The sequence below is a fragment of the Halichoerus grypus genome, chromosome 2 (assembly GCF_964656455.1).
Source record: "Halichoerus grypus chromosome 2, mHalGry1.hap1.1, whole genome shotgun sequence".
NCBI classification, from domain to species: domain Eukaryota; kingdom Metazoa; phylum Chordata; class Mammalia; order Carnivora; family Phocidae; genus Halichoerus; species Halichoerus grypus.
Genome location: NC_135713.1, coordinates 193,850,565 through 193,878,028, shown reverse-complemented (window position 1 = coordinate 193,878,028; position 27,464 = coordinate 193,850,565). Strand labels below are relative to the sequence as shown.

Below are 27,464 nucleotides of genomic sequence, written 5' to 3'. Positions count from 1 at the left end.
AACAGGGGTACAGTAAGAGATGCCCTGGTCCATGCCCCAAGAACCAGTTGATGATGTAGAAATGAGATTTAGCAGCCAATTAAAAAATGGTTACTTCAAAGTCCACTGCTTTTTTCCCCTCCAAAGTACTATTATTTATAAGAAAAAAAAACAAAACTGCTTTTATAGAAAGGAGGTGGGTTGTTTATATCAAAAAGGGCTGTCTTGGGAAGGTCTGCCTTTGGCTCAGGTCATGATCCCAGGGTCCTGGGACCGAGTCCCGCGTTCGGGCTCCCTGCTCAGTGGGGAGCTGCTTCTCCCTCTCCCTCTGCCTGCCGCTCCCCCTGCTTGTGCTCTCTCACTCACTCTCTGTCAAATAAACAAAATCTTAAAAAAAAAAAAAAAAAAAAAAGGGTGGGGGGCTGTCTTCTCCCTTCAGGGTTAGGGCATTTCTAACTCAGGGCTTGTACCTATAACAAGGAAACAATACTAAGCCCACAGAGGGATCCTAAAAGCAAATTAAGTATGCGTGGCTTCCAAACCAAATGAGCCACGAATTCCCACGTTCTGAAGCTCAGGGTGGGGGAAACAAGGAAAACCTGATATTAGTGGATCTAAGAAATTCACACCCGTACATGTAATAATCATTCCTTCTAAAGTCGTCACTCTCCCACCCCCCTCCCTAAATACGGCGGAGGACCGCCACTAGCGGCTTGCAGAAGACGGGCAAGCACAGTAAGCAGGACACCGAACACGGAGAATTCTCAGAGGGGAAACCGTGAGGGCGAGGTGAGCGAAGCACTGAGGAGCTGAAGAAGTCAAACAAGCACCACTGACGCATCCCACGTACCCCCACCGTCTCCTTCAGGATGAAATGACTGAAACAGCAGAAAAAAGTCCCTCCCCAAGCTCCCCGGGATCCCCAGGGCACTATCATCTGCTCTCTACAGACAAGCAAGATGGTTTCTGAGTCTTTGCCGTTTATTGTAGCTAATGTTAGACACACAATGGAAAGGGAGGTTAAAGAGCATGGGTTTTGGATTGAGGGAAGTCTAGATTTAAATACCAGCTCAGCCATTTTTTAACTATGACTTGAATTCTGTTCAGTTTCAGTTTGCTCATCAGTAAGATGGAACAGTTACTCACTCTGCTAGGACAGTGAGGAGGAGTAAAGGACATCCCCACAGCAAGACACGTACTGCTGGTAACACAGGCTCACGTTACAGCCACCACTACTGAATTCTGACAAATCACACACTCTGGCGTCACTTACTTGTGGTAATTCTCCTTTTTCTCATCTCTCCAGTTTTTATTTAACTGGTGAATTTTCACAGCTACATATCTTTGTTCTGTTAGATCAAATGCCTACAAAGAAAAGGAATAAGTTATATTCTTGATAAAAGCTAACAAGAATTACAGGCAAGTAACGGATTTGAAGCTTCTATTTAACACATGGATGTAGTCAAAACCCAAAATGCATTATTAAATACAAACAGCCATGGAGGACAACACATCACGTACTTGTTTCAGAGTTACAACCATCTTCTTAAAACTTGTGACCAGATAATTTAGAAGTCTCCAGATGCACTGGCACCAAGGGGCTTAGAGAACAACCCAGCACACACCACAAGCAGCAAGTCGGCCTGTGCCTTACCAGTCCCTTCCAAGCAGTTTCTCGGTGGACACCACCCGCCCTCTCTGGGGACCTGCTCCCCTGGGCTGTATCTCACCCCTCTGCTGACACTGGGACTTGGCATATGCTTCCCTAGCAAGTCCTGCCGCTTTTGAAATGCTGGGGACACAGACTACCTGCTCCGTGAGAAATAACCCCTCCAGATATTCCTTTTCACTATGTTTGTTAGAAAATAACCTCGTAATTTGTTATACTGTGTTTATTAAAACACAAACAGAAACAAAAAACAGTCCTATCCATATATGATGGTAAAAAGCAGTTTTTGATCCCAGCAATGTCTAAAGTTAGTCACACCAGGTCACTCCTCTAACACTGTCCAAAGAAAGGGACAGACTTTCCCCAAAGACCACCACTACTGGCCAAGTCCTCCATCAGCTTAGGTAGTGCTGTGTCATAGAGGGAAGAAGGGAAACAGGTGGGTTTTTGAGGATGCTGGGTGTAAATCACAATTTGATAAAGTGAGTAGTATTTTAATATAATAGGAAATTTCTCTTATACAAAAGAATTTACTGAGGAATTCTTTTGGAATGAATAGTTTTTCTTAGTCTTTAAAGTTCAGATGAGAAACTTAATACCTGAGTTCCAACACTATTACCAGCCATCTGCCAGTTTCCACAACTGTATGAACAGATGAAGGTAACAGGCACAGGAAGAGTCCATGAATAGTGATGATTACTGTTCAATGGATTTTTTAAACTGTAAGCTACCTCAGGAAAGCACTAAATGCAAGAGAGGGCTGCTTATAAAAGAAACTTCCAATTTATACTAAATTTAAACCAGTAGTTTTTAAAATATAGAAACCACACAATTCAAACAGAATATCTTATTTCACAGAAATGGAAATTCTTACAGACTCTGAAGTCTACCTGCAAGCTTGTATACCATCTTGGCTTTACAGCAGAGAACCATTCCAAGCCATTAAAAGCCAGATCAAATAGCACCTAATTTATAAGAGTACTAATGATATACAAGTGTCTTTTTCTCCACCTACCATACTGTATTTCTGAATCCAAGACACTATGATCCACCACTGATTTTAAGAAGGGCCTCTGGGGAGTGGAGAAAAGCAAAAGAAGAACTACATGGAATGCACACAACACTGGAGGAAGTACCTACATTTCAGGAATGTTAAAAGGTTTAAGGAACACACTAGGAAAAAAAAAACAGGATGAAGAAATCACTAACTAGCAACTGGGAAGCACCAAGAACAAATTTTGATGTTTTAAAGAAGGAGTTGTCTCACTTGTGGGTTTATAGCCAAAAGAATTAAAAGCAAGGTCTCCAAGAGATCTCTGCACACACATGTTCAAAGCAGCGCTATTCACAACAGACAAGAAGAGGAAGCAGCCCCAATGTCCACTGCCAGATAAATGGATAAAGCAAATGAAGCATGTGCATACAATGGAATGTTATTCAGCCTTAAAAGAAGGAAATCCTATCACAAGCTTCAACACGGATGAACTCTGAGAACATTATGCTAAGTGGACTGAGCCATCACTAGGAGACTATTGTGATTGCACTTATACAGGTATCTGACAGCAGTCTAATTCACAGAAACGGAAAGCAGAACAGTGGTTCGCAGGGGCTGTGGGAGGGCAACGGGAGAGCTGTTGATTAATGGGTAAAGTTTCAGTTTTCTAAGATGAGAAAGTTCTGGAGATCTGTTTCACAACAACATAAACATACCTAATGCTACTGAACTGTACATTTAAAAATGGTTAATGATGGTAAATTTTGTTTTTTTTTTTTTACCACAACTGAAAAAGTTTATCAAAAATAAAAAATAAACCAAGTGTATGATTCAAGAATGAAAATAAAAACCAAGAAAGTAAAAGGAAGGAAAGACTAAAAGCAAAAGTTAATGAAAAGAAAAACCCAAATTAAACAGTAGACTTGATCAATAAGATAAAAAGTTGATTCTTAGAGGGGAAAAAAAAACCCCACTGACTAACCTCTCTGACCTATCAGTCGAGATACAAAAATAAACATTTCATTAAAAAAAAAGAGAAATGACTAAGGTATGGATATTTTTAAATCAAGGTGAAATAGAAGATTTTCCAGAAAAATTAAATTATCAAAAGAGGGAGAAGAAGAAGAGAGAAAATGTGAATAAATCAATAGTTGTAGAAGGAACTTTAAAAAGGTGGTCACAAAGTTTTCCTGTATAATGATATCCCCCCATAGGATTCTGAGTCTGCTCTAACTTTCAAGGAGCCAACAATTCCTATACAATGCATTCCAGGGCATGGGGGAAAAATATATACGTAGGCACAACTTATTCTGGATAAGCTAGGACACAGAAGCTAGACAATGCTGCCTATACACAAAAGATAACTATGGGCCAGTCCCACTTACAAACATAGGTAACAAAATACAATAAACTAGAAAATCAAGCCCAACAGTACATTAAAAAGAATGAAGGGGGGTGAAATCGGAGGGGGAGACGAACCATGAGAGATGATGGACTCTGAAAAACAAACTGAGGGTTCTAGAGGGGAGGGGGGTGGGAGGATGGGTTAGCCTGGTGATGTGTATTAAAGTGGGCATGTTCTGCACGGAGCACTGGGTGTTATGCACAAACAATGAATCATGGAACACTACATCAAAAACTAATGATGTAATGTATGGTGATTAACATATAACAATAAAAATTAAAAATAAATAAAAATAATATTCTAGTTCTGGAAGTGGATTGTGATGGTAGCTGCACATTATGAATATACTTAATGCAACTGAACTGTACACTTAAAATGGCTAAAATGGCAAATTTTATGTATATATCACCACAGTAAAAAATTAACATTAAAAAAAGGAAAACTGTTGAATCATTATGTTGTACACCTGAAACTAATATAACATCGTGTGCCAACTACACTTCGATTAAAAAATACACACACATACACACACACACAGGCACTAATGGTTTTGGAAAATAGTTATTTTTTATAACAATAAAAGGTGGGGGATGGGGCGCCTAGGTTGCTCAGTCAGTTAAGACCTTGGTTCAGGTCATGATCTCAGGGTCCTGGGATCAAGCCGACTATCAGAATCCCTGCTCAGCGGGGAGTCTGCTTCTACCTCTGCCTCTGCCCCTGCTTGTGCTCTCTCTCTCAAATAAATAAAATCTTAAAAAAAAAAAAAAAAAGGGACACCTGGGTGGCTCAGTTGGTTAAGCCTCTGCCTTCGGCTCAGGTCATGATCCCAGGGTCCTGGGATCGAGTCCCACATCGGGTTCCTTGCTCAGCAAGGAGCCTGCTTCTCCCTCTGCCTGCCTCTGTCTCTCTCTCTCTCTGATAAATAAATAAAATCTTAAAAAAATATATTAAAAAAAAAAAAAAAGATGGGGGATAGAACCAGTTTTACCTGAAATGAAAACTAATTATTTTGTCCAAAAGATTTCCCATATATAAATTCATAGGGCATAACGTAAATCCCAACAGTGAAGGCTGCACCTCAGGAAGAGGGACTTCACAGGGCCATGTAGTAAAGACCATTTAATAAACGGATTCTGCATGTAAAAGCCTGGTGCTAGAAACACCTAGAAACTGAAGGAGGTGGTGACCGGTGAACATGTTATTGGATCTGCAGTTATCCTGAAAACCAGCTGAATTTCTCATTTAGTACAACTGACCACCTGGAGGCACAGTGCTCTGAACTTGAACTTCACTGGCCCGGCCGAAGCCAGGATGCTTCTTCGGAACGCCAGAGTTACTAAACACTCAGACTCAGAAGACAAGAACATTTTAAAACAAAAAGCAAGTTTTCAAGTAAGAATTAACTTTAACACATCTATTTTGCTAAAAAATTTTATAAAAATAAAAGTAACACATACTCATTTCTAACAAATGTAAGTGAGGCAGAAAGTATAGAACCAGAATAAAAATCACTGCAATTTCACTACCCAGAAAGAAGTGTTTTTCCTTCCTGTTTTTTTATTTTTCAAACTTGAAAATACGGCAAACTACTGTATCCTGCCTTAGTCACTTAGGTTTACTGGAAGCAGTTCTTCTAAAGATACAGGTTCTTAGAGTTTCTGAATTTCAACAAATAGATATCAACCCACAATTATCACTATTCTTAATGTTCTCCAAGTTGGTAATAACCAAGAATTCAACGCTTAGTCTTCGTACCCAGTTTCTTACACTTACCTTGTAAACTTCACTGAAACCTCCTCTACCCAAAAGATGTAACAACAAATATCTGTCATTTAGCGTTGGATGATCTTTAAATCTGTGGAAACAGAAAATACAGAACATCCTGAGTTTAAGGACTACACAATCTTCCATGCTGGCAAAATTCCCAGAACACCTCACATGCTATACACACGATTATAGCTGCTGCTGCTAGTTTGGTCACAACACCGACACGGCCAGCTGTGAACATGCAGTAAGCTCTACGGTTCAAGGAGACCGCCTAATGACAGTGAACAGCACTGGCCGTAGAGAACCGTAAGCCAGAGGTGCCAGCCTCAGCGTAGCCACAAGTGGACCTGTAACCTTTGTTGACCTTCCTCCCCTTCTGAAAGGTAGCTGTGCAACTCCCAACACTATCCACCTGCTCTAAGGTGAGGGGGGTACAGACTCTACCAGATCAGGGATTTTCAAACTGTGCTACCCATTTCCTCCAAAGTATTCCCACCATTCCCAAACTAATATAATAAAGTTCCAAGATATTTCCCAGGGCCTTAAAAATGGATTTATTAAGGAAGTCACATGTTCTATGTGCATTCATGTTCTCTCTTTAAGACAGTTTCATGATATAACTGTTTTCCCCACAGAGGATTCCACCTTGTGTTGTTTTCTAACAATAAGACAAAGAAAGGAGAGATGCTGACAAAAGTAACTTCATAAATATTTCTACCTAATTCCAGATCTTAAATAGCCCCACTATTAATCCTGAAATTACTTTCATTTTGAGACACTGACATGCCTGCAGAGAGAGGCGACATGACCGTGGGGCGGTCAGCTCTGGAGCTGTTCAGTCGCACGGGTACGGGTCCCTGGTCAGGCTGACTTGAGTTTCACTGGGCTACTGCGAAGATGAGCTGACAGCAACAGGGCACGAGGCACTGTGTCGGACACACACGGAGAGCTCAGTCATGGGAACTGTGGGGCCTGACACTTCACAGAAAGGAAAGCCCATGGCTCACACTGGCCAAACAAATATACACAAGCTACAGCTATGCCCAAAAAATTGATGGTTCAGAGTCAGAAAAACAAGAGAAGGGAAGGAACAGATTCTGGACTGAAGCTACTTCCCACTTTAATCTACTTTTCAGTTGCAATCCTTTAAATGACTTATAAACAAAGGTGGGCATTCATCTACAATTAATGCACTGAACTTAAGAGAGTCTTGTTTAAAATCTCAACACCCAAATGGCCCTTAAAGGTCATTGCAAAACCAGTGCCATCTCAACCCGGTATCATTCCACGACACCACACTGTCACCCATGCTTCCATTTAGCAAGGTTCTGCAGGAATCTGAATATACAGTGTATCCCAACTATGTACAACTGCAAAGCTATATTGTTTTAGTGACCTCTACTTGTGTAAAAGTGCTATAATACATGTATAGATATTAACATATAAATCTAATATATTTACATATATTTAAACTAAAGCACATCATAGTTGTGTTCACAAACCTTTATTATAACCTTGCAACAGAGCTAAATACACTGTGGAATCATTTACCCAATTTATAATATGCAGAAACATCATTCTTGACCATTCATGTCAGAAAGTGTTCAGCAATCTCCAACCCAACATACCCCCAAGTTGCTTACTGTGAATTATCTTCATTATGTATCCTTTTTAGTTCCCTGATATGTAGATTTCTAACCCTTTCTAGCCTTTCCAGCTCTGCCTGGATCTCTGCTTCTTCCTAAAGTGAAAAGGAAAGAAATAGCTCAGAACACAGGACACCACCTTTTCAGAATCTCATTTCAAAAACAGCAGACATTTCTCTTTTGAAAAACTAAAGGAAAATGTTTCTTTCAAATTGAAAAAGTTTTTAAGATAATCATAAAAAACAAGCCCACAGCAAATAATAAAAAAATTCAAACCATACAAAGGAGTACACAAGTAAGAAAAAAGCCCTCTGCTCCCAAGTCCTCCTCTCTATTATGCCCATTCCCTGTATGTAACTGCTTTTAAGTGTCTTGTGTAAATTTCCAGAAATGTTCTCTGTTTTTACATATAGGCACACACATTTTTCTTTAAACAAAAATCAGATTCTCTATCTGGTTCTGCTCTGTAAGTATGGATCATGCTTGGTGCCTTAAGTTCCACTGATTTAACAAGATCTGAGAACCCAGTGGGGAAAAACAAACACACACCAACAGCAGTTTATTAAATGCTTATTGACCATCATCACCGTAAGTGGCATCTACCAAAAATGTATGGGCTGTTAAATTTAGGAGATGAACAACTACATCCAAGATGCCTCTGTGAACACTGTCAACAATTTTTATGTGGGTGCCTTTGTGTTACAATATGGCTTGTACAAGACCTTCTCTTCTTAGCCAGTTTAGGCAAGAGATAAGAGCTACTATGTGATTTAAAATATCCTAAGGGTTTTTGGGCGCCTGGGTGCCTCAGTTGGTTAAGTGTCTGCCTTCGGCTCAGGTCATGATCCCAGGGTCCTGGGATTGAGTCCCGTGTCAGGCTCCCTGCTCAGCGGGGAGTCTGCTTCTCCTTCTCCCGCTCCCCCTGCTTGTGCTCTCTCTCCCTCTCTCTCGCGCGCGCGCGCGCGTGTGCATGCGCACATGCACTCTCTCAAATAAATAAAATCTTTAAAATAAATAAATAAATAAAATAAAATATCCTAAGAGTTTTCATATCAAATCTGAACCACCTACTCATATTGTATTTAATTTTTACTATAAGGATAACTACTTATGAAGCTTTATGACATATACATATATGACAATTTTTACTATAAGGATAACTACTTGTGAAGCTTTATGAAGCTTTATGACAAATCTGAACCACCTACTCATATTGTATTTAATTTTTACTATAAGGATAACTACTTATGAAGCTTTATGACATATACCAGAATTATCTATTGGTATATCATTGGTTGAAAAAGTGCTCCCGGGGCGCCTGGGTGGCTCGGATGGTTAAGCATCTGCTTTCGGCTCAGGTCATGATCCCAGGGTCCTGGGATCGAGCCCCACATTGGGCTCCTGGCTCAGCGGGGAGCCTGCTTCTCCTTCTCCCCCTGCCTCTCTCCCTGCTCATGCTCTCTCTCTGTATCTCTGTGTCTCAGATGAATAAATAAAATCTTTAAAAAAAAAAAAAAAAAAAAAAGTGCTCCCACTGGGTGGCTGGAGTTGACTCAAAAATTGAAAGACATTTCATCATTAGAAATACAAAAGGGGCGGGGTGCCTGGGTGGCTTAGCCGGTTGAGCCTCTGCCTCTTGATTTCAGCTCAGGTCATGATCTCAGGATCCTGAGATTGAGCCCTGAGTCGGGCTCTATGCTCAGCAGGGAGTCTCCCTGAGATTCTCTCTCTTTCGGCTCCTCCCCCCTGCTTGTGCATGCACTCTCTCTGAAACAAATAAAATCTCAAAAAAAATTAAATACAAGATGTGATAGTGAGCACAACTACTCAAGATTTCTGCAGGTATGTCAAACCATGACATCTGCTCCAATACCACATGTAAACTAATTTCTCCAGACATATTTTTCTCATTACACTTACCTTTTTAAGATGACCTAATCTAAGTTTGAAGATTTCTTCTTGTTCATGGTATTCTGCTAATGTTAACCTAGAAGATAATGGTTGAAATCCCAGTAAATTATTTGAAATCGTAGTGTGCCTATGAAAAGACAAATGCCAAAGCATGCTGTACAGTATATTCAGTCTCTCTGTTAAAGTAACTAAGACAGATTAGCTTGCAATCCTTTGACAAGAGAAAACTTGATTTATCAGATATGACATGAAGAAAGGACTGCAAAGCCAGAAGACTAATTTGTAAAAAATGAGAAAATAAATGAGCTATATTTTTATGTTATTTATGAAATGAGTTTTGTCCATACAATCTCAGATGAAAATCCATTGGGAGAGGTAGCCAAAAGTTATATGCCTAGGTTTGTTTTTTTTTTTGAAGGGAAAATAGTAAGCCAATGGATTTGATTATTTGATAACTCTTAGACTCTGCATAATACTATAATAACAAGGAGAAGAATGACATAGTGGAAGAGTCCAGGATTTGGAGTCTGAGGTCTAGGGTTCAAAGTGCAACTCAGGCCACTGGCCATGGGACCTTGGACAATTAACTTTAACTTAAGTCTTAGTTTCTTAAAAATGCAGCAAGCAATGATCCCCATCTAACAAAGCTGCTGTGCCTATTAAATGAGAATGTGAAATAATCCATAAATTGTAAAAAGGTATTTAAACACAATTCTCAAAGGGCTGACTTGATGGCTGATCACTTATTCTGTGTTCTACCTACCCCAACTGAACCCTTACATCGTAAGAATGAGCCTTTAAGGGTGCCTAGATGGCTCAGTTGGTTAAGCAACTGCCTTCGGCTCAGGTCATGATTCTGGAGTCCCGGGATCAAGTCCCACATTGGGCTCCCAGCTCACCGGGGAGTCTGCTTCTCCCTCTGACCTTCCCCCCTCTCATGCTCTCTCCCAATCTCTCTCTCAGATAAATAAATAAAATCTTAAAAAAAAAAAAAAAAGAATGAGCCTTTAAGAAGTGACAGCTTACTCCTCCAACTTCACTCTCTTCATACTCTAGAAGTACACACATATACTTCTAAGTTTCAGATGTCATTATTTAGATATACTCTAAATAGCAGGAGAAAGAAGAAACAGCTATCCTATCAACCAGGTAGGGCTACAAAATAGTCTCTGAGGTCTGACTAAAATAAAATAAAAAGAATAACAAGAAGAAATGTATCCACTAGGGCTGTTACACCTGTCTCTTCACAGTGGCAGACATACTTACATCCATTAATCCATATCACACCAGTAAAAAAGGGAGAAATGAAAAATCATAGCTAGGGACTCTCCCTGCCTAAAATAGGTTCAATACCAGGAATGATAATGTGACTCACTCTAAGGCTCCAGAGGAATGTTTCTGGCTTCTGGCCAAAGGAATGAGCCAAGTTACAGATACTCTAATTAAAAACTGGACTGAAAGCCTTCCAGCTTGGATGTGACACAGGACTCCAGATGGCAACTGCTTACTGACACACGACTGGCCTGGACTGAATTCTAATTATTGTTCTCTGGCTAGGAAACAGCCTCTGCCTTCTACTACTCCTAAGCCAATGGTCTTAAGCACTAGCATTTGATAATTTTCAAGTAATACTGGAGGGAGAGTCCCTTCACAAAATAAATATGGGAGTGATAGCAAAAGAAGACAATGATCAGATTAATGTGTACAACATGTGCCCAGAAACTCTTTCAAATCTGGGCTCCTACTTGGACTTTCTGAAAGGAAGTATTTCAAATTTAGAATCTAGTTTTAAAATATTTATTTATAAGAATGAAGATGTTTCCCAAGCTTATTCACTGTGTGTATTTTTATCACTACACTCAATGTAATTATTAGTTTATTCATCTGTTCATTTCCCCTAAATAAACTGTGAGCTCCTAAGGCTGGGGCTGTATCCTTTAGCTCTGTATCCCCAGTCTCCAGAACAGGGCCAAGTGTATAATAAGCATTTAACACAGATTTATTAAATGAATGTCAAGGAAAAGGCTCCCCAACACATCAGGTATGTATGGAGTGAGTACTGGCATTAAGTTAAGCCATCCTTCTCACTGGAATGGGATGTCATGGGCTTTTAATGATATAGTACAAATACCATTATACTTGAGGTGGATTATGGGTTAATATGTTTTTGAGAACTGATATGAAAACATAAAGGCAAAAGACGTATTTTAAGTAAGTAATATATAGTAATATATAGGTAATTCCCACAAGATGGTACCAATGCACCATAACCCAGAACCACACATAAGCAACTATGTCATTTGACTACCATGATGACATTACATTTGTTACAAGAGTGGGCAAAGACCATGACGTCAAGTTAAGTGAATTATTTCTCCCACTCATTCGAAAATACCTAAATAAGATCAGGACTAAGAAAATGAATTAATTTTACATGGTTTTTATATATAAGTTGTGAGTAAATCCATTAATGTAACTAAAAAGAAAGCTAATGCTCTAGAAATCCCCATAATTTATCATTTTGTCCAGTGGCACTTAACAGGATATCAGTATTTTGGGGGAGAGTGTGGTACCTCACAGTTCACGTGAATAAAGAACATACGTTTCATTTTCAGCTCCGTTGGTCTTGCTTTTCCTCTGTTTCTGCTCATTGGTTGCTGGAGGGGCCTGTCCCATGGCAGGAGGTTTCCGCTTCGCTAACATTTTCCGTTGTCTTTCTATCTCTTCCCTCTGTGAATTTATCCTTTCCTGCTGCCTGGAGATATAAAAGATGTTGCACAGAAGGTCAAAAAAATTGTAAGACAGCTGCGGAATACACACAAATATCTTGGTACCCACAGATTTTGATAAACTTCAAAAAAATAAGCCCCTTTAAATCAAGTAAAGATTTGATTTTAACTTCAGGTTGGAAGAGTCAAATAACCGACAACAGAAAGATTTTTTTTTGGAATGAGTCTGTGCTTTAAGACAGTAGTTATGATTATTCTCAGACCAGGAAAGTAGGCAGGAACAATATCCAATTTTCACTGTGACCTTATTTTCTGACTCAAGGAAGAATTTTTTTCTCTCTCTCTCTCTTACTTCCTTTTAAAGATTTATTTGTCAGAGAGAGAGAGAGCAAGAGAGCACAAGCAGGGGGAGCTACAGAGGGAGAAGGAGAAGTAGGCTCCCCAATGAGCAAGAAGCCTGATGCGGGACTCGATCCCAGGACCCTTAACCAACTGAGCCACCCAGGCACCCCTAAACTAAGGTTTTCAAAAACAAGTACGTTCAGAGAAAGCACAATGAGGCCTTGCAACTCGTAAAAACTCCTTAGGGTATGGGACATAAAATGAATTCACAAAAAACCTATATAAAGATTCTTCAGATATCTAACACCATCACCATTAGAGGATTTCCTAATAAGACGTCTGAACTTTCTATAATAAACCCATTTGCAAATTAGGAGTCAGTAAAAATATCAATATAAGAAAACCACTTTCTCTCATGTATGCCTAACAGATATTAGGGTTTGGAGAGCTGGCATATTAAAAATATACCAAGATTTGGGATTAACCATTTAAAAGATTAAAATCTTTAAATCACCTACCCTAGTTGAGAATCAAATGCTAGCTCCCTTCTCCTTCTCTCTCTACCATGCTTCTCCTACCTCCTTTATTGATCCCATCTTCATTTCTGCAGAATAATGGAATCTAAGTTTTTTTTTTTTTTAAAGATTTTATTTATTTATTTGACAGAGAGAGAGATAGCGAGAGCAGGAACACAAGCAGGGGGAGTGGGAGAGGGAGAAGCAGGCTTCCCGCCGAGCAGGGAGCCCGATGTGGGGCCCGATCCCAGGACCCTAGGATCATGACCCGAGCCGAAGGCAGACACCCAACGATTGAGCCACCCAGGCGCCCCGGAATAATGGAATCTAAGTTGTTAACCTGTTTTCAAATGAGATCTATTCAACCCTCTTTCCTGAACGAACACTGCAGTAGTCAGTCTCTTGACCTTCCCTACACTCAGTGTATTTTTCTTGGAAGAACGGCAACCAAAAAAATTCCAAGGTAGATGCCCATAGTTTATGCTCCCGTATCTGTAAGGACAATACTGTGAGCAAGATTAACCTAATCAAAGCATTGTAAATAAAAAACCATTCATCTGATAATACAATCCCACTGGGATCAGGATAAGCTGGTCACTAATGTCAATTTAACAGCAGAATGGAATCATAACTCAAAAGAGTTTTTGTCTGAAAAAAACCTCTTAACTATCATTAAAGATATGCCTCCCCACCAAAATACATGTATATGGCTTGAAAGAATTCTGGATTGAGACTAGAATCCTTAGGTAAAATCACAATCCTCTTTCTGACTCAGTGAATGCTTCAAGGAAAACAATGTCTCAGAACTGTCTCTCAAGAGGAGTTTCCCAATCAAAAAACTGGTAAAATATCTTTGGCTCCTTTTCTATCCTTTCACGGACCATGTGAGTGCAAAGCACAATGAGCTCTCTGGAGATAACCATACAACATATAGTTTAAGCTATAAACTATAGTGGGCTAGCGGAGTGCCATAGTGTTTTGTCTTTGAAGATCAGTTGCTTTGGAAGATAGATTTTTAGCAATCACCTTTATTAAGCATAAAATAAAACTAATTTACTATTGTTTCTAGTAAGAATCCAAAAATTTGATCTGCAGAGACTCACCAAGAAAGGGGCCCCATAACCATCATATATATAAAGCATAAAGACAGGGGACAATGATGCTAAAAACTTGGGGAAATCTTAAACTGCATATTCTGAGAATGAGAACACCTGCTTGAACATAAAAAAGGATGCACCAGAGATCACGATTATATATAAAAATGATTCCTACATTAATTCTTGATATTCTTGAAATGATTTAGCTATTTATACTTGCAAATAAAAATCATCTAAAGATAGTCCCATCAGTGATACTTCATTTAGGTTTATTTTGGGAGTAAAGTTGGGAATTACATCAGTAAACGGTAACTTCTCTTAGAAAAGAACCATGTCTTATCAAGCCTTATACCTCCAACACATATGACAGTGCCTTTTAGAGTTGATCCTTAAATCCTTGCACTGCATCAATTTTAGAGAATGATTGCCATTTATCACCCATAGAAAGAGAGTACTTCCACTATCTTTTACAGAGGTATTGATGATCTGATAAATCTGTCTCACTCCAATCTAAATAACCCTATTTAAAAAGCCATTACCTCTAAAAGAAAACAAAAGACAATCAGCCTTAGGCCCCATTACAGGCTGAAGTAGGTCACCTAAAAAGATATGTTAAAGTTCTAACCCCCAGGACTTCAGATTATAACCTTTGGAGATAGGGTCATCGAAGATGTCATTAGTTAAAATGAGGTCATACTGGAGTAGGGTAGGCCCTTAATTCAGTATGACTGGTGCCCTTACAAAGGGAGAGAAGACACAGAGACACACAGGGGGAACACCGTGTGAAGATGGAGGCAGAGATTGAAGCCATGCTGCCTCAAGCCACAGAATGCCAAAGAATGATCCTCCCTAGAGGCTTCAGAGGAAGTATGGTCTGTTAACACCTTGGGTTGGGATTTCTGGCCTGGACTGTGAGAGAATAAACTTATGTTGTTTCAAACCACCTAATTTATGGCATTTTGTTACAGTAGCCCTAGGAAATGAATACAGGCACCTTCAACGGTAAAACTGTATTCCAGACTCCAACCATACTATACATAACCAGTAACAGAGGTATTAAAAAACAAATGCACATATTTTTAGACATCATTTTAACCAAATTATGTATCATGGAGTTTCTTATATACAGAGAATAATCATTTATGAGGATATCAAATATAGCCTTTACAAATGAAGAATCTCAATTTCTGCATTAAAACTGAAAGGGAATTAATTTATTAAAGTGAAACTAGAAAATAAAATACCTGTAATTAGTAGACAACAGCCAGAAACAGTTGCCCAAGAAAAGAGATGGATATTCTGTCATTTATATGACCTAAAACCATGAAAAAATGCTATCCACCTAGGAGGAACAATCCCTAGTTAAGGATCTAATTTAGACAGTCCTAACTGCTCTGATGGCTCTACACAAAGTCACCATTTTGTACTCTATGAAAGATTTCCAGAACCTTCTGGGCCTCGGGGCGGCTGTTTACAAAGTAAAAAGATAAAATACTGCTATCAACTAAAACTGTGAGCACTTCTCAAAAAAAAATTAATTACATTTTGTATCTCTATACAAACACACTATTATTTTCAGTCAAAGTCTTTAGACATTTTAGAGACAGCCATCTAAAGAGTAACCACTGTCAGGAGTCACCATCACATCTAGGACTCAGTGTGAGCACTAGGTGGCTTTGGCCAGTATTGGGGATATAGCTTCCGGTCCCCTCATTCTAATGAAACTGGTGTTCCACTTTCAGGGCAATTTGCAGGCCCCGGTCAGGGTGTCAGGCCTTGGTGTACAGCCATGTCCACTGCCCTGGTGCGCTTCTGCTCTCCCCAGCCACCTATGCTTAGCGCTCGGAGTGGATGTTGTTCTGAGCCTCGGCACCTGCCCTAACTCAAAAGGCTTTGTTTGTCTTCCTGGGTAATGCGTCTTTGACTCAACAGCTAACCTCTTATCACACCAAATTACACACACTCAAGGTACATGTGTGAGGCAAAGACATACCTAAGCCAAATGGAAGGTAATGTATCACGTATAAAAGTGACTGCTAACGTGCAATCCAGGGTTAGTATTATTAATAAGATCAGTATCTGTACTTTATTTCAGTTATAAATTTGTTATTTCTTTATGTTTCATTACTATTAAAGGAGTCCCACACTCTCCAATTACTGCTCAGTAAGTTACTTCAGGAACGAAAAAAGGAAAAGCAGTCTATGGAACCCTCCAACTCATGGTGACCTATAGATCAAATGTCTGAGAGCCCACAGTTAAAAACACAATGCCCTTCCCCCCAGTCTCAGATGAAAATAATCTAACAAATAAAGACAAAGAAATAAGATATACCAAAAGATACTATAACCTAAAGATATATATATTTTTTAAGTCCAGAGCTAATCTTAGCTATTTACATAGTTGGAATTTTAGGATTTTAAATGTTAATTTCCTCCTTGAAGTAAATACTTGAATGTTTCAAACCAAAGTTATGATAAAGTGAAAGAGTGCTTAAGATTCCAAGTTGCTGACAGATACACACTGTGGCTGGCCCCCAGCCTGAGCCCCTACCTTTAAGGGAGCCACTCTCTAATGACTGGACACCGTCTCCTTAAAGGGCCTCAGGGGCATATCCTGTAAGGTTCTTCTAGGGTTTTATTTTGTTTTATACCTAACTCAGGACGTTCCTCCTTAGGTCCTTGCCCATTTCATTTTTCTATGGACCCAGAATCAACATGCTGACTCCTCGTGAAAATTCATTACATAATTAAAAAGATAAGTCAAGTTCTCGATTTTTCTTCCTTAACTTCAGCAATTGATTTTTTTTTTTTTTAAGATTTAATTTATTGATTTATTTGAGAGAGAGGGAGGGAGGGAGGGAGGGACAGAGGAAGGGAGGGAAGCAGACTCCCCGCTGAGCAGGGAGCCTGATGCGGGGCTCGATCCCAGGACTCCAGGGTCATGACTTGAGCCAAAGACAGACCTTTCACTGACTGAGCCACCCAGGTGCCCCAAATTCTGATTCTTTTAAACTTTAATGTAGAACATTTACTATTTCTCTGATTACTTTTGTCATTTTTTCTAGGACTTCACCTCATTCCCTACGTTTCTTTACACATGTAGGGACTAAAGCTGAATGAAAAGAGGACTACCATGGCTAGAATTTTTAATTACTACAATTACAGAAAACTTAAAGCAACTTTTTTTTTTTTTTTAAAGATTTTATTTATTTATTTGACAGAGAGAGACATAGCGAGAGAGGGAACACAAGCAGGGGGAGTGGGAGAGGGAGAAGCAGGCTCCCCGCGGAGCAAGGAGCCTGATGTGGGACTCGATCCCAGGACCGTGGGATCATGACCTGAGCTGAAGGCAGTCGCTTAACCGACCAAGCCACCCAGGCGCCCCTTAAAGCAACTTTTCAACTGCAATTTAATCACTGCAGTTCACTTACTTGATAAGGTTCTGGAAAGCATAACCATCTGTCCATTGTTCAGTAAAAGAAGCCCCATGTCGAACGGTGGTAAAGTGGCCCAATCTCAAGCGGTCTTGCATGCTCTTATCTCTACACGCCATCTTTTCTTGTTTTGACTTAGGGGAAAGGACAAATAGAAAAGAACTTTATTCTCTGATGAGAACTCAGATATAGCATGGTGTTTACTTTCCGCACTATACTGATCAAAGTTTAGTAACTGGCTGACTCTACATGGTCTTCAGGAAGTACCCTAAAACTTTAAATAAATTCTCTGTATTAATGGAAAAAAGTGGTTTCCTTTCTATAAAATTAATGAATTAAAAGCTAAAACAACATTCTCCTCAGTATCTTTGACATCAATAAAATAACCTACTTCCCTTTTGTCAGTGCTCCCTGTCTTTTTAACAGCATTCCAAAGACTTCAGCAGAAGCAATCACCAATCTGTTAGAAACCTCTAGTTTGTAATAATTTATTTCATTAGCAGTACTGATATCTTTCAATAGACTATAAATATACTAGGGATATAATAAAAAAAATTTTCAAGAAATAGTTACTAATAACTATTAAAGTCAAGTCACAGCTAATCAATTACTCTAATAAAGGAAACAACAGCCAATTAAAGCAGTTGCATGCAAGTGTATGTCAACTTAACTTTTTTAAGGCACAAATTATCACATTATTATATATGTAAGTTACTCCAATTACCATCTCTAAAATGGAAGAGTAACTATTACTAAAGGTTTGCAATAGTAACAGGATATGCACTTCAAATGATCGGATGAATGTACGAATGGGGGAGAGCGACACTGCAAATAAATTCAACTAGGCCAAGCTGTCCCTGTCCAATCAACATTCCATTCCAAGCAAGGCACAACCAAAAACAATGCCCCAAATTATCACTCTGGATGCTTGGGCCAGTGTCCATGTAAGAAAGAATTCTAATTGTCAAATCATAAGGAGTCTTCTCCTAAAAAGCCCTACTTTAAAATATTTTCATCTCAGGTAAGGAGTGGGGAGCTACAGCAATGCCACACCCTGAGCGTCCAGGGACGCAGGGTTCAGGCCACCCCAACACTCACCTTTTCTATAAGGAGTTTCTTGCTCATTGTCACACATCGATTTAATCGTTCTTTGTACTTTTCTAGCATCTTTTGCTGCTCATCAATCTGCCGCCTCAAATCACAGTTGGCCTTCAAGGGGAAAACATTTTTTAAATTAGCTCCAAGGAAGACAGATTAATACATCAGCAGCTTTTAGGGAGTCCAAACATAATTTCTTATTGCTCAATCAAAAGCAAAATTAAGGTTCAAAGAGCTAAGAGTAACCAGATTTAAAAAACAAATACTTCATTCCTTTAGTCTCTCTTCATAAACTTATCTATTTAGTAAAGATGAATTGTTTCTACAAGTGGGCACGTTTTTCTACTGATCATATTTTACTCCTCTCAAAAGGCAGTTACAGGTAAATCTAGTACATCACATATACCTAAACTGTCGCAAAATAAAAAAACCTACAATTAATGAGATGTTTAAAATACATTCAAAAGGTGATTAAGCACTTTATAGCACTCACAAAATACTTACAAAGGATAATTAAACATAAAAAAATTACAGAATTTTTTTAAAAACCACATAATGTTCTTATGTTCAATTGTTTTTGTTTTTCTATTCTTGTTTCCAAAGAAAAAGAGACATGAATTTACATAAATGTTTCTTACCAGAGAAGCCAGGCACACCCATGCCCGCATAAGACAGAACTAACAAACAAGATGAATACGAGGTCCCGGTTCTCAAGAATGCCAGAATGTAAATACAGAGTTAATTTAGCTGTGGTCAGGAGAATGGGCTAAATACTTTGAAAAAGTCAAACCTCCTACAATAACAGAGAAGGGAAGAACCACTAACCCAAGGTCAATTTTGACTTGCAATTTTTAAACTTATTCTTGTATTAACAAAAGATCTCTACTCTTTCAGGAAATAAATGCTACTTTATAATAATGTGCTTGAGTTGTGAAAAAAGATCTGGCATTTCCCAATCAAATGATATAAGTGTTTCTGAAACACTAAAAAGCACAAATGGAAGATATTACAGCACACGCAATTTCTGAGACTTTACAGCCTCATTTTTAAAGTGGCCCATGTACAACAGCTTCCAGCTCCAATTTCTACTCATATGTATAATTTCTATCCGTTCTTACAGAGTTCTATGGACCACTCTATCAAAGGCAAAGTGCAAGTACATTTGGGTAGATGTGACTAATTCATAATAAAGAATCTACAGGGTCCCTGGCTGGCTCAGTTTGGTAGAGCCTGCGATGCCTGCTCTCAGGGTTGTGAGTTCGAGCCCCATGTTGGGTGTAGAGATCACTTAAAAATAAAATCTTTAAAAAAAAAAAAAAAAAAAGAATCTGTAAGACAAAGACTATGTAATGTTTACATAAAATTCAATCTCCTTTTGGAAGGTGAGGATTCCCTTAAAATCTATAATCAAATGTATGGAACCAAACTCTGGCAGCTTATTTAAACTTTTAAGAACTCCAGGGGAGCCTGGCTGGCTCAGTCGGTAGAGCACGCGACAACTCTTGATCTTGGGGACGTGAATTCAAGCCCCACGTTGGGTGCAGAGCTTACTTTAAAAAAAAAAAATTAAATTTTAAGGGGCAACTGGTTGGCTCAGTCGGTTGAGGGTCTGACTCCTGATTTCAGCTCACGTCATGATCTCAGGGTTGTGAGATTAAGTCCCGTGTCAGGCTCCGCACTGGGCATGGAGCCTGCTTAAGATTCTCTCTCTCCCTCCCTTTCCCTCTACCCACCCCGCCCCCCCACCTCTGCTTGTGTGCACACATACTCCTGTGCAAGCTCTCTCTCTCTTAAATAAATAAAGACTTCAATAAATAAATAACAAAATAAAATACAATAAAATAAATTTGATAGAGAGAGGGAGGGAGAGGGAGAGCACAGAGCGAAAGTGAGGGGGAGAAGCAGACTCCCCGCTGAGTAGAGCGCCCAATGCGGGACCCAATCCCAGAACCCTGAGATCAAGACCTGAGCCGAAGGCAGACACTTAACTGACTGAGCCACCCAGATGTACCAAAATACAATAAAATTTTAGCAACTCTAAATTTTTGTGGTTTTCCAGCACGAACAACTTTGTATTCAGGTTTAAAACAGCCCCTGCCTACAGCCTCCTGATGCAGCCTTATCCAAAATCTCACCAAAATGGAAAAACCCAACGAACCAACCATGCCTGCCTGAAAGGAGACGTAAGGAGCGCTCATTCCCTGCCCCTCCAGATCAGAAACACAAATGCTAATCAACTTGGAAAATGTGGCAGCTGCTTTTGGTGTCTTCCTTTTTGACGCCTCCATTTCTTTGGTATTGTTCTACAGCCAAAGAAAAGACTACAACCTTCAGAAAACAAGGGAGAAAAAGGCGGGTAATGGTGAGTAAAGGGAACATACTGTTTCCTAGAAAATGAAAGCAGTCATTTTTTTAAAATTCAAAAAGAGTACTAAGTCAGGATTCAAGTTTTTCATATACTCCATCTTCTCCATCTTTTTTTTTTTTTTTAAAGATTTTATTTATTTATTTGAGAGAGAGAGAACACATGAGAGGGGTTAGGGTCAGAGGACGAAGCAGACTCCCCGCCGAGCAGGGAGCCCGATGCGGGACTCGATCCCGGGACTCCAGGATCATGACCTGAGCCGAAGGCAGTCGCTTAACCAACTGAGCCACCCAGGCGCCCCATCTTCTCCATCTTAAAAGTCGGCTGAAGAAAAGAGATGAGCCCATGATCCTTTTTCAGTCCAGCAGAGCTTCTCTGGACAAAACCCTGTCAGTCCTGAAATTGGGCTAGGAGCTTTTTAAACCCCCAGTCTACCTAATTAAAACCCTGGCAATTCAAGCAGCACCCATATGAACAAAAACAGGCATAAGAGCAACCTCAAGCAAACACATGTGCTAACGAGGGAAGACGGAAGGTAGGTGCTGAGTCTAAATATGCCTCTCCTCGCTGAAAGATGGAGCAAAGGAAACAACCAAAACACAGACCTAAGTAAAAATATTTCTGAGTAAGGAAAAGAACATCAGCTTGAGAATGATGAAAATGATCTCCCTAAAGAATCAAAAGAACATTTTAGAATACAGCTTGTCATATTCCATAAAACACAAAAAGACATGGTGTCTATGAAATCAGAGCCAAAAACCATAAAGACTAAGAAAGTGAATTAGATAAGGGGAAAAAGTAAACTAAAAATGTAAATAACAGAATCAAAACTGACAAAAGATACAGTAAACAGCAGAAAATATAAGATAAATTAATGTTTAATGAGATAGAGAAAAGAAGGTCAATCTTATTAAATAAGACTTGAAGTGATAGAAATAAGGGGAAGAGATCAGGGGTTCAAGCTAGAAACCAAGGAAGAGGCCAACGTAAGACAGAAAGAGGCAAAAATTAAGCATAACCACACACTTCCAGAATAAAAATTTAGAGACCCATGTACAGATGTACCCTGGCAAAATTTTTTGAAATACAAAAATAAGGGGAGAGAGTACCTATCATCAACACAAAAAACAGATTACAGTGTTTGTTCCTTTGGTCACGGTCTTCTCAGAAATAGTAAATGCTAAAAAAAAAAAAAAAAAGTAAAAGGTGCACACACATGTATGTATGTGTGTCTTACAATAAGGCGGTGAAAGGAGAAGGCTAACAGGTTACGACACAAAATACCTTTTATATGGGAAGGCAAGAGAGAGAATTCTCAGATCTACAAGGAAACAAAAAACTTAACACTGAAATATCCTTCTTGAAAACTAATTACTTAAAATGTATTCCAGTCAACTAAAAGAAGACAAAAACTATGATTTAAAAAATATACTGCCAATGAGTTTAACAAACATGTGTAACTAATTATTGTAAATTAGGTCATAAATCTGCTTATAATATAAGAATTATTCTTATATAAAATGTTAAAATAATTTAGTAATAATAGCCTAAAAACATCAGATGTTATTCAGATAGGGCTTATGGTTTATTTTTATTTTTTTAAAGATTTTATTTATTTGACAGAGAGAGAGACAGCTAGAGAGGGAACACAAGCAGGGGGAGTCGGAGAGGGAGAAGTAGGCCTCCCGCTGAGCAGGGAGCCCGAAGCGGGGCTTGATCCTAGGACCCTGGGATCATGACCTGAGCCGATGGCAGACACTTAACGACTGAGCCACCCAGGCACCCCCGGGCTTATGGTTTAGATATGTGCTCAATTCCAGGTTTTATACAGGAGGGAGTCAAATACACTACTTTTTGATTTTGATTTTGATAATTACAGACTAGAGGTAAAATCTTCTGGAGGGAGATAATCACAGTAACTTTTATTATCTTTATTAATAAACATTACTATTATTGTTAATAAACAAAACCCTTTCTTCAAACCATCTTACCCAATAATAAAGAAAAACTGCAGATCCCCACCCATCTGTGTCATGGGAGCCCTGGAGGTTCCTCCAACAGAACCTTCAGGGCCCCATGGAGCCAGCTGGAAAACTACTGCATTCGTACAAATGATGATCAAACCTACACCTTCTAAATCACTGGAGAAGATAAAATTATTAATCAATTTTATTTATACATCAGTAAGACTTATTTATATATGCATTTATATATGTGTATATATACACACACTACAAATGGCTCAAAATTACTGAAGGAAATGTACCAAATGTTTTACTTGGTTAATGGAATTATGGGTGTCATATTTTTCAGTATTCTCTAAATTTATAAAGAGCATATACTGCTTTTATAATAAAAAAAAGGTTTTTTATTTTTAAATTTTTTTTTTAAAGATTTTATTTATTTTACAGAGAGAGACACAGCGAGAGAGGGAACACAAGCAGGGGGAGTGGGAGAGGGAGAAGCAGGCTTCCCGCTGAGCAGGGAGCCCGATGCGGGGCTCGATCCCAGGACCCTGGGATCGTGACCTGAGCCGAAGGAAGACGCTTAACAACTGAGCCACCCAGGCGCCCCAACAAAGTTTTTTAAAGAAGGGGTCAGTCAATATGCTAAATTGCATATGAAAAATATCTTTTTAAAATATCACGGTGTATTTCCTAAAAGTATCTTTTAAATTCCAGATTAGGTATTTTTGAAGTTTCTCTTGTAAGCACAAAAACCTTTAGACGAATACTGATATAAAAGACACAAAATGCTGGGGTGCCTGGGTGGCTCAGTCGTTAAGCGGCTGCCTTCAGCTCAGGTCATGATCCCAGGGTCCTGGAATCAAGCCCCACATCGGGCTCCCTGCTCAGCGGGAAGCCTGCTTCTCCCTCTCCCCCTCCCCCTGCTTGTGTTTTCTCTCTCGCTGTTGTCTCTGTCAAATAAATAAATAAAATCTTAAAAAAAAAAAAAAGACACAAAATGCAAAAGCAGGGCTGAAAAGTACCTATGAAATAGTTTTAAATTACAAAAACTTCTCTGGAATAGAAACAGTATTTTATGTTGTTTCTCACAGTTCCAGATGAAACACATACTCCATGTATCTATTTCTCTAGTATATATTTAAATATTAAAATCCTACAACATAAGATTTCCAATTTAAAGATAAAGCTTAGAATATAGGTTTGATCCTAGTTCCTACTAAGATTCCCTCAGATTAAAGGAAAATATCCAAATGTTTATTATTTGTTGTTTGGTTGACAGTAATTATGATATGTGCATAATCCAAATATACATAGTATCAATCAGTGCTTGTTATAAAATCTCTTACCACATTTTAATACTTACTCTTAACAAATCATCTATTCTTCCCTCCTTCTTTTCTAAGTCAGAATTCTTACTGTTTTCTAGTGCAGATATTTTTTCTATTGTGAGGTCAGACTATACAAAGAGAAAACAAATTAAGATGAGTCTCAAAATATTACATGTCATCATACTTTTCTCATTACTTTTCTGGGGAAAAAAAGCACTTGCTAACACAGCCTGGAATCACATGGCTAAAGAAATTAAATCTGCTTTTCTCAACCCATTCTTTAAGCCTTATATTTTGCTACACCTGCACTTCAAACACATGTTAACTCTGGTATCAAATATATGAATTCTCAAATGATTGTGCATTGAGCAATACAGAAACATACTACTCTAGAAATGAAACTAACTGTGAATAGAAAAGGAGTTCAGAGGAGAGAGGACCTAAATCTCTAAAGAACTAACATGCCACCTAGTGGAAACAAAGAACAATCAGAAGGGGAGAAATGAAGTTTTCTGAATCAAAAGTCTGGTTCAACTGTCCAAAAGCTGCTCATTCAAATAAAATTAAAATCTACTCCTGAAGACTGTATAGCTCTTAAGATTTAAGAAATTCTCTTAAATTGCCAAGCATCTTGTCTTGAAGGTAACACACTGCCAAGAGGCTTCAAGAAAACACAGTGTACTTATTTGGCTAGCTCAACACTACAGAATGGAGGATGTATCCACTATCCTTTTCAGATACTAACTTTGAACGTTCACAACATTCCCTAAATTAAAAAGAGTTTCTGAAAACTCTTTACGGAGGAAATTATGTTCGTGTGCCACATGTTAAAGGAGTCTAGTTAGGTCTTGTCAAATAAGCAGGTACAAGGAATAAATTAACTACTTTCATAAAGTAGGGAATTAACATTCACTGAAGTGTATTAAAAGGCTTGCCCTAATAAGCATTTTGCATACATTGTCTGAGAGAACTAGAATCAACCACATTTTACAGATGTTTTGTATTCAAGAACTGAGGCCCAAAAAGATAGTGTAAGTTGTAGAGCCAGGATTTGAACCCAGGCCTAGAGGTCTCCAAAGTAAGTGCTTTTTCAATACCATGCTACAGTATAAGCATTTCTCTGCAACACACCAGAATGGTAAAGAAACACCTCAAAAAGTTAAAGCACCTTCCAAAAGACTTTAATACTCAAAATACAAGTTCTGAGTAAAATACACACAAATAATCAGGTAAGGTCGGAGAAATAAAGGAAAGACAAAGAGAGGACTCACAGATTTTATATGTGGTTAGCATTTATTCCTAAGCACATCTTTTCCTCTGTATATTGGTCACCAACCTACCTGGGTCTGTCTGTGCTGGATGGAGATCTGTTTTTGGGAGCTGCCGGAATGCTCTGTGTTGCCAGATCCCGTAGAGGAGGGACTGTTTTGCTGAGCCTGTAATAAAGGTATATCAACCAATCACTAGAAAGTTTTGCATCTTTCTCCATAGACATTTGCTGTTTCACTTTGTTTTTTAGATTTTTTATTTTTTTTTAAAGTAATCTCTATACCCAATGTGGGGCTCAAACTCACAAACCTGGGATCAAGAGTCACATGTTCCACCAACTGAGCCAGCCAAGCATCCCCCTCCACAAACGCTTGTATGAATGCAAACAATTATATAAAACAAACTCCTTCTGATGAAAGTCAGAAGTCAGGGCCATATAGCCAAGATGAAAGTAAAACAATTTAAATGAGAAGCAAGGTTTAACATGATAGCATGGATCATGTCCCTGTAAATAGTCTGAAGTATCAAGTGTGCCCAAACGAATTTTTAAATATGTAAATTAAAGAAAATTAAAAGTTATTCCTGTAATAACATGTCTTTTTCACTTATATGGCAACATGCCTTTGTCAGAAAAGGCTGGTGAAGCATCCAATGCCCAGGGGATGCCTGGGACTCTGGGCAGAAAGAACTGTGAACTACTATTCAGAATAATCTTCTAAATCCACACACATTATCCATGAACACACAGTCGTCCAAAAATCCAGGATGATTTCCAACACTGTCACTTGGATGATCATAACTTTTATACACAAGTGATAGGGCATTCTAAGGCATCTTAAAATTTGGAAGGCTTCAGTCTCAAAAGAATTCAACTATTTAGGAATATATAATCATACTCCCAAAAGTTCTTTTACTTTTTTAAGATTTTATTTGAGAGAGAGAGAATGATGGCGGGGGGGGGGGCGGTGCACGGGGCAGAGGGAGAGGGAGAGGGACAAGCAGACTCCCTGCTGAATGCAGAACCAGATGTGGGGCTTGATCCCAGGACCCCAAGATCATGACCTGAGCCGACGTCAGACACTTAACTGACTGTTCCACCCAGGCGTACCACCCCCAAAGTCCTCTTAAAAACAAGACTAAACTTAACATGATACAACCCATCACAGACATAATTAGGAAATACTGGATATTCTGAGGATTATGGGCTAATGGCAATACATCTACTGTTACCATCTATCAGAGAATGTAGTGTTTCCACATATGTGAATTTTCTGATACTTTCTATATATTCCTTAACTATTTCTCTTATTTTTTTAAAAAGATTTTATTTATTTATTTATTTGAGAGAGAGAGAGAGAGTGAGAAACAGCATGAGGGGTAGAGGGTCAGAGGGAGAAGCAGGCTCCCCGCTGAGCTGGGAGCCCGATGTGGGACTTGATCCCAGGACTCCGGGACCACGACCCGAACCGAAGGCAGTCGCTTAACCAACTGAGCCACCCAGGTGCCCTATTTCTCTTATTCATTAACATTGGACCAATGCTATGCCCACTACCTACTGAGTAACTACTGTCCGCTAACTGCTTCACTGTGATGGTCACAGGCCAATCCTTACAAAACCCTATAAAAGTTATTATTATTTCCATTTATAAAGAAAATGCAAATCAGAGATATTAAGCACCTCTGCAGGGTCAGAGAGCTAGTAAATGGGAGAGCATGAATTAAGGGCTACCTGTATCCACAAGAACCACTCCCACGAGCCACAGCAGACCGACTAGCTCCCATTAACAATTAGGGATACTGTCCCAACCAGGCCACAAGCAAGCTAATAAGCACTTCATACACATAATCATTCTGAAGGCTCACAACAGCCTTGTAAGTAGGGTAGGCAGTATTATCTCCATCTGTATTTATTCATTCAACAACTGCTCACTCCCTATGTCTGAGCGCTA

At 39.0% G+C, this 27,464-nt stretch overlaps 1 protein-coding gene across 8 annotated transcripts in view; it reads right to left on the bottom strand.

Annotated features, from left to right (window-relative positions):
* Positions 1-27,464, bottom strand: part of TLK2 (tousled like kinase 2) — a 117,520-nt gene that overhangs the window by 18,553 nt on the left and 71,503 nt on the right. For all 8 annotated transcript variants that reach the window (XM_078065887.1, XM_078065888.1, XM_078065885.1 and 5 more), the window contains 9 exons: positions 25,587-25,682; positions 24,282-24,374; positions 18,587-18,697; positions 17,486-17,622; positions 11,974-12,126; positions 9,381-9,447; positions 7,458-7,555; positions 5,821-5,902; positions 1,253-1,344 (listed from right to left, as the gene is read on the bottom strand). In XM_078065887.1, the coding sequence (XP_077922013.1) occupies positions 1,253-1,344; positions 5,821-5,902; positions 7,458-7,555; positions 9,381-9,447; positions 11,974-12,126; positions 17,486-17,622; positions 18,587-18,697; positions 24,282-24,374; positions 25,587-25,682 (929 nt within the window). The remainder of the gene's footprint in view (positions 1-1,252; positions 1,345-5,820; positions 5,903-7,457; positions 7,556-9,380; positions 9,448-11,973; positions 12,127-17,485; positions 17,623-18,586; positions 18,698-24,281; positions 24,375-25,586; positions 25,683-27,464) is intronic.